The sequence below is a fragment of the Zonotrichia albicollis genome, chromosome 14 (genome assembly GCF_047830755.1).
Source record: "Zonotrichia albicollis isolate bZonAlb1 chromosome 14, bZonAlb1.hap1, whole genome shotgun sequence".
In the NCBI taxonomy this organism is placed as follows: Eukaryota; Metazoa; Chordata; class Aves; order Passeriformes; family Passerellidae; genus Zonotrichia; species Zonotrichia albicollis.
In genome coordinates this window covers 14,362,038-14,370,095 of record NC_133832.1, presented here as the reverse complement: position 1 = coordinate 14,370,095, position 8,058 = coordinate 14,362,038, and the positions used below count along the sequence as shown (strand labels likewise).

Sequence of the window (8,058 nt, the reverse complement as noted above, 5' to 3'; positions counted from 1 at the left end):
TATTCCCCAGAAATCCATCCCACTATTATTTCCCCACCGCTACATGATGATATTTTCCTTGATCAAATCAAATAATCTTCCCTGATTAAAATCACATCAATCATCTTTTACTATCTCTGTTTCAAAGAAAGCAGATTCTCATCTTTCATTTCCCTCTTCATGGGACTGAAAAAAAAAATTCAAATTCTTTAACTTTCTTCATTCATTCATTCTCTCATTATTTCCTCTGACTTGCTCTAGATGTTCCCCAGCTGGCTTGCATCTCCTTGGGCAGCACCCCCAGAGTGTTCCTGCTGCTCCCCAGTAGTGCTGATGAGCAGAGGGGGGCTGTGTGTCCCAGAGCCTCTGTCCCTGCTCTGGGGCTCTTCCCTTTTCACAACACCAGGCCACTGTTGACTCATGCTCAGCTTGTGACACCCAGATTATTTTCTGCTCTATCTGCTATTAGCAAGCTGTCCTCTGTCATGCCTTTCCACAGTGAATTGTTTTTGTCTAAATGTTTTCTCTTGCATCAGTCCCTATTTACCCTCATCTTCTCCTGGACTGTAACTTTCAGAATTCTATGCTTGTGCTCTACCATATCAGCAGTACATGCAAATGATAAAGGAATGTTTCCCCTTCTATCATCCAGGTAACTAATAAACACACTGGGACAAGGAGAAACTAACAGCTGAATTCTGTAGCTCTTCTATTAGGCAATCCTGTCTAATAACTTCACATCTAAGGAATTATTCACCCAGATAAATACAAGTGAACTTGAGCCAGAGCTGAGAAATGAGGTCCTAAGCATACAGATGTATTAGTAACACCAAGGTTTGCAGGTATTTGTCCCAGCAGGAGAGCAATAAACAAGAATGTGCAGTTAAAGCCCATTTGGAAAGAATATTGGGCAGCTACAGTAATTTTCATGCCATCAATTTTCTTTCCATCAGCCACAACAGTTACATTCACCACAGGAAACCCACTCTAATCTGTCACAATACAGGCTTTACACTTTTGGACTTAAAACATTTTGAAATACTTGTTCATAATTTTTCAAAATCCTACACATGGATATAAAGATACATTTAATTTCCCTGGTTTCTTTTTTTAGCTCTTACTCAGCAAGACTCTGACACAAATAAAGTTGAATACCCATGAACATTTCAGTGTTAGATACTTCAATGACCAAAGGAATGAAGAGCTGCAGTCTCAAAGAAAACAAAATCTGGGAGCTGTTTTTTTGAACCATTATATCAGATTTCAGATTGAATCCAGACAAGCACAACATCTAATACTGTGTAACAAAGGATACTTTGGGAAACAGGGTAAGGAATAAATTAATGGGTGGGTGCTTCTTCCTCTGGCACCCTCCCCAGATCTATCAGTGGCTTAGATATTTTCTGAGCATTTCTTTTTGCAGCTGGGTCATCACATGTGCAAGTTCTACCTCGCTAATTTCAGCCACTATTTTCCAACAACTTTCAGTATTCTTTAAACTGAAATGGATAATATAACCCCCTGGAATCTCACATTGCATGCAGTGCCAGGGCTGTATTGATTCTGAGCTCACAATGCCAATATGCACCCATCAGTGATTTGGCCTGAAACAGCTTTGAAGATTTGTCAGAAACTATCACATGAAAATTAAAAGGACAGAAGAAGTGACTGTAAAATTAAATTATTCATTTTTCCACAGGGACATGGAAAGAAGGAGTCTTTCAAGGATTAGGATAAATCAGCTACTACAATCAAATCTGCAAATTGTGCAAAGTTGAAAGGCAATTCCAAGTCCTGCTGAAGCCATGTGAGGTCAAAATTTTAATGAAGTTCCACCATAAATGCAAAAGTAGTAATTGCATGATTGAACTGAAAATCGGAGAAGCAAGGTCTAAATGGAAATAACATTATTATAACAAATGTTACATTTACAATTGCTGCAACATTAGCTCAAACATTCCTAAACTGCTCATCAAAGAAAATGATAACACATTTTCCACATTGGGGCAGATTTTCTCAGCTCAGTTCCTGTGTGCCTAAAGATAAAAGATATGCTTGTCAAGCAGTTTGTAGATAGATGGAGAGCAGGGAGGGACAATGCCCCACTTCTACCTCAAGAGTCCTTTTATCTCTCATGAATTTATATGTGCTTGGCCTTTTTATTTTAACTTTACAGCCTCCACTGCACCACCACAAACATCCTGAGTGTGCAACACTTGGTTTATTTCCTTTCCTGTAATTCATAGCTTCTACTCTGAAGCTTTGCACGTGCAGAATATCAGGCGAGTCAAATTGCAAGCAGTGAGACCACTCATGTATGTGTTGGTTGAAGTTGAAAGGAAAGAAAAGAAAATGCCATCTCATTTGAAAGTGAATTTTAGTTGCCCATTCTGTTTGCAAGCATCCCCTTCAGTGTGATTGCTCCCATGCCATTTCTCAGAGGAACAAAAATGTATAAATAGACTCTGACCCCTTTTATTGCAGTGGGGTAAAGAAATGGCAAAGGAAAATAACTGTAACCTAATAAAAATTCAGAGGCACCTCAAAACATTAATGAACACTTTATTATTACAGATATGGAAAGTACAGCCCCGTAACTTCATATTGCTTTTGGGGCTTGCAAAACATAAAAATTACATTCTCTCAGACAGTTTGACCATTTTTTAATACCACATGTATTGTATTTTTTGCTGTTGAGAAGGAATACGAACCATTTTGGTGATATTTTCTGATAGTTGCTGATTAAAGGAAGATGGAAAAATATATGGATACAGAACAAGGAATCAAGAAACCTGGGCTGGGCTTTTTGCTGTGCTGCTTTGTTCATGACATAACCAGAGACTTTGATTTCAATGACTCAGTCTTCTCATCTGCAAAATGAGGATAACATCTGAATGTCTCTCAGTGGAATGGTGAAATTTGATTTCAGCATGTGTAAAAAGGACATGGAGATTGCTAAGTGGCAAGGTGTTATTACCACATATTATAAATATAAACCTAGGAAATTTGGCATTGAATGTGTAGGGGGTTTTTCCGCTTTAGCTGCTCTTTAGTTTTAAATACTATTAGTAATACTTGACATTCTATTAACACTGAGAGGAAACAACAGACAAAGGATTCTGTGCACACACATATAGCCAACATAAAAAAAAGAAAGAGCTGGGCAAGTCTGTGCTCTGAATATTCAAGCTAAAATGGAGCTGTACTTGGAATATTTAGAAGGTTCCTTTTTCATTCTCTTGAAATACTACCTGAACTTACTGCTACTTTTTCTGCATTCATCACAATTATGAGTTAATTTTTTGGCCCACTGGCAGGCAAATTTTCTGTTCATGACTGCAAAGGGAGTTTCCTGCACAAGGCCCAAAGAGCCTGCCCTTTGGAATGGCATGGATGCTGCCTTACCTTCACTCTTCTCAGAGCGCAAACTCAGAGGCAAAACAAGATTATTCCTAAATTTATTGATACCCAACTAGAGCAGCATCTCTCCCAGAGAGCTAATGGAAGGCAACTCATCATGCTTAATAACACATTAGTTTAGGTTGGAAGGGACCTTAAAGACCACCCAGTTCCAAGCTCCTTGCAGTGATGGGATGACATTTGCAGTGGTTGTGGGGACACAAACTGTCCCTGCCCTGTGGGGTATCTGTGGAGCTGTGCCGTGCCCTGCCAGGCTCCCCTCAGCACCGGCCACCGGGGACCACGATGGCTCCCGTGGGGCAGCCAATTCCACTGGCCCCTTTGGCAGATATTCACAGAATATTCACAATATCCAACCCCTAAACCACTAAACCAAAGGCGTACTTAAGAGGTTTCTGGATCTGGCACTGGGTGATGTGGTTTTGGGGTTGCAGTGCCAGCTCTGAGTGAACTTGATGATCGTGAAGGTCTCTTCCAGCCTTGACAATTCCATGATCCTAAACCACATCGCTCAGCGCCAGATCCAGACACCTCTTAAACACCTCCCGGAACGGTGACTCCATCTCCTCCTTGTGCAGCCTATTCCAACACCTGAACAGTGGATTCCTTTTTGCTAATCTGAATCTCTGCTGTCGCCGTTTGAGGCCGTTTCCTCTGGTCCTCTCTGTACAGACCCGGCAGAGCAGACCGGATCGCTCCCATCACGGGTGATGAGCTCTCCCCGAGGCTCCCGGAGCCCCTGCTCCCTCAGCCGCTGCCCATCAGACTCCCAGTCCTTCCCAGTTCCCCAGTTTTGCTCTCTCCCAGTTCCCCAGTCCTTGCAGGAGGTTCCCCAGGCCTTAGAGGAGGTTCCCTGCCCCCGGCCGGACCCTCTCCAGCAGTCCCGTCCCTGTGGAAGCGCAGCCCGAGGCAGTGCCCAGCGCTCGGCGCGGCCGCCCCGGATGGACGCGGGAGCGCTCCCGGTGCTGGCGGGGCGGGAGCGGGCGGAGCCTGCGCACTGCGCCCCGCGCCCCGCGGCCCGCCCGGCACTCCCGCGGCCCGGCGCTGAAGATGGCGGAGGGCGGTGCGGCGGCCCCGTCCTGCACTTCCTCCTCCTCCTCCTCCTTGAAGGGGCTGCGGGAGCAGATGGGTGAGAGCGGGCAGGGAGGGGTAGCACGGGGGGTGTGTGGGGGGTCCGGCGGCCCAAGGGCGCGGCTGGTGCCGGCCGCCCCCCCACCCCGGGCCGCCCCGCTGGACGTCCGGCCCCGTCCCGGGGCGGGGAAGGGGCACCGCGAGCGGAGGCCGCCGGGGCTGCCCGGGCCCGGCCCGCTGCCCGCCCGGTCCCGCTCCCCGCAGCTCCGGGCGGTGATTGCTGGCTCGGGAGCTCCCGCAGCTCGCGGGCTCAGCAGCGGCGGTGCGGGGAGGCTGCGTTACACGAGCCGCCCGTTTTTCACCGGTTCTCCAACTTGGCGGTGTCTGTGCTGGCTCTTGCTTTCGGAGGGTTTGCCCCTGCGATGTGTTCGGTCCCGAGTGCAGAAGGCAGAGACAGCCCCTGGCACTGATTTCTAATCAAAGATTGAATAATTCCCGATTTTACTTTTCACTTTTTTTTTAAGTGATGTTATAAGAGGGCTGAAGAAGCTCTGCTTTGGTTTTGTCTTTGGCTGTGCTTATGTGCCTATTTATTCTTAAGGTCCTTAATAAGATACTCTGCAAGGAGTATTGTGCATGCACGATATGTGTTTGCAGCAACATTTCGTGGTACATCTCCATGCAAAAGCTTTGTGGGTGAGCATTAGAAAAGATAAATATTTACTTATCCCAGTCACAAAAAAAACAAGTAAAGAGACTTGTGGTTTGATCTAAGCTAAGTAACTAGGACTAGGTGCAGCAACTACTCTTGAGAGCCTCTTGCATGATTGTTTTCAGTGTATCTGTGTAATTACATAAAGAGGAGTGCTGGCAAAGGGTCCTGAATGCACAACTCTCATCTGGCATTCTTGTTCAGTGTGTTGGGTGTTGGAAATACTATTTAATTACTTTTTGTTTCTGTTTTAAAATTAAGACAGTTTAGTGCTCCAGAAGGATAAAGATCTACCAAAAGATAGCACTTCCCACCTGCAAAAGCTGTGTCTGTTTGAACCTTATTCTTCCTGCTAGAACTGCTGAATTTTATTTTCTCTATGGGATGCACTTACATAGTGGCTGCTAAGTTTTTCTAAGGATGGGCACCCATATTTGGTTACAGCTGTCATGACCTAGATTTAGTCCCAAAATCACAGAGGAAATGCTCCATGGGCCAGGCAGCTCCATCTCCCTTCAGATATGCACATGTTGTAATATGCACATCATGTTGAAAAAACAACCCCCCCTCCCTAGATCCTGGAAAGGCTAGACTTTGAATTTTTTTCCCCTGAGGGGGTAGAAGTCACTGAACCAGAATCTGAACTTCAGTGTACATAGAATGCATTTGTAGCAGTTGTGTGCTCAAAGATAAACTCAGAGCTAATGTGCAGTGAATCAATGCTGTCTGTGAGCTCGCAGGCTGCTGCAGCTCTGCTCCCAACTTCTGGTCACTAGCACTCCCTGGAGAGAGCAAATGATGTTTAGAAATCATCCTTGCGATCCAGCGGTTGACGGTGGAATTTGCAGGATAATTTGCCACAGTATTTGCTGCTCTTTGGAGAAGTTGTGAGCAGCAGCCAACTCTGATATCGCAGCTGTTTGGAGAAGATGTACAAAAAAAAAAGAAAGAAAGACACCCGAAGGAACCTGGAGGTTCAGTCCCACGCTCCCCTTGGGCGTGTTTGGGGAGGGATGGAACTTCCTGCCTGTCTGAGCTCTCTTGGCTGCGTGGGGGGACTCCTCACTTCCAAAATACCTGCTAACAAAAATGCTTGGAGCTTCTGCTGCTCTGGGGGCACTTGTGTACTTGGCTGTCTTAATCAATCTGGAGAACAAACATCTATGCAAAATAAATACAGTGTTGTGTGCCTTCAGCCATTTGTCAGTGAACTTGTGTCTGGGAATCTCACATTTAAAGACAATAAATAAAAGAGAATCTTGCTGAGAAACCACAGCTCTTTCTGGCAGCCTAAGAGGTGTGTTTGCTTACTGTTTGTATAGTCACCTTCTGCATAGGTACCTTTGTTGGTCCTTGTTAAAGGACACTTCTGGGTTCTTGTTCTGTTCACTTCTGCTCTCTGTGACCAGCCTCTTGATGGTGCTTGTTAATTTTTAGGCCTTGCACATGTAGAATCCCATGGTGCCACTTGTAACTAACTTCAATTTTGTGTGTTTAGCAAGAAAAATATTCTCTCAAATTCAGTCTAGTGTTGAGGTAAGGGAAAGGTGTTTCTCCTTCTTTGAGAGAGTATCAACTGTGATTAAGATTCTGCAGGCCAACTCATGCCTGCAGTGCCAGTTCCTTTGTAATAATTTTCTGCCCTGACACACTTGTCCAATCTTATTTCCTTTATGTGGATGACAAAAAGCAGAATCTGCTACCACAACTAGAAGGCAGTTAAAGTTTCTGAACATCACTTAACATTGTAGTTGTACACTGAACCAGCAGTGTTGCTTACCCCATTTTTGTTATCCATGCTTGCTGCTGTCATCCCTCAGGGATGAAGAGGAATTTTTGATCCTGTTCTAATGCCATAAGTACTTCTGAGCTTGTTAAGATGTGAGAAGGGAATAGTCGGGTACTTGTGGTTTATCCAGTAAGTGAGGTTTCCCTTGAGTAGTGTGGGTAATCAGAGGAAAAATACCTGTAATTTAAGCTGCTGTAGCCTATATTTATTGTCTTCATTTTCACTGGAATACTAAAAACTCCTGTCTTTCATAGTATGGGTGGTAGAGAATGTTTGGATTTTTTACTAGAGCTTGGTATTCCTGTGATGTTGCCAGGATTTCCACTCACTATTGCAAAGGTTGTTCAAAACAGTATATTTAAATGCTTTTCATATATATTTTCCTTTCCAGGACCTGCATCATCTTTTAGGAAACCTGTCTCAAGTTTGGGGGAAAAAAAATAAAGTGCCTTTTTCAACAGGCATAAATTCCATGACCTGCAGGTCCCCGTTTGGTTGGAAGCTTCATTCCATGTAATCAGTTTTTTCTCCCTGTGTAAGTGGCACTGTCTGGCTTTGTCCACTTTGCCCAAACCACAGTTCTTAGCAACAGCTTTATCAAATGCATGTACACAGAATTGGCATGAAAAAAGGATGGATGGATAATTAATAATGCATCTTCATTGCTCAGGCAGGTAGTCAGGGACATGCACAGATTTATTTGGTCTCTAGATAACAGTTACAAAACATAAGAACACAAGTTTGCACCAACACCTGAGGGAGTACTAGAGAACCCTTGGGTACAGTCTTGGTCCCACAACAGAAGATGGTCAGAGGAAATTAGTTGGGATCCAGAAGCATCTCAGACAATTGATAAGTTGACCTGTGTGTCAGAGCTGCTTGCTGGAAAACAGAAAGAATTTGCTTATGAATTTGGATCCTTTAAAGCCTTTGGGATTTGCAGTGTGGCTGTCGGTAGAGGTGGGCTTCAGATCTTGCCTGGGAAGCAGCAAGACAAGGAAAGCATTTCTGTGCCAGGTTTCTCACAGTGTGGGAGTGCTGCATGAAAAGCATCTTGAGCATTCAGTTGTTGTTTTACTTGGTGATG

The 8,058-nt window shown here is 44.5% G+C and overlaps 1 protein-coding gene across 1 annotated transcript in view; it reads left to right on the top strand.

The window, feature by feature from the left end:
* The first annotated feature begins 4,244 nt into the window (after nt 1–4,244).
* Nucleotides 4,245–8,058, top strand: part of MAP7D3 (MAP7 domain containing 3) — a 42,148-nt gene continuing 38,334 nt past the window's right edge. The window contains exon 1 of the mRNA XM_014267892.3: nt 4,245–4,528. Within this exon, the coding sequence (XP_014123367.2) occupies nt 4,450–4,528 (79 nt within the window). The 5' untranslated portion in view covers nt 4,245–4,449. The remainder of the gene's footprint in view (nt 4,529–8,058) is intronic.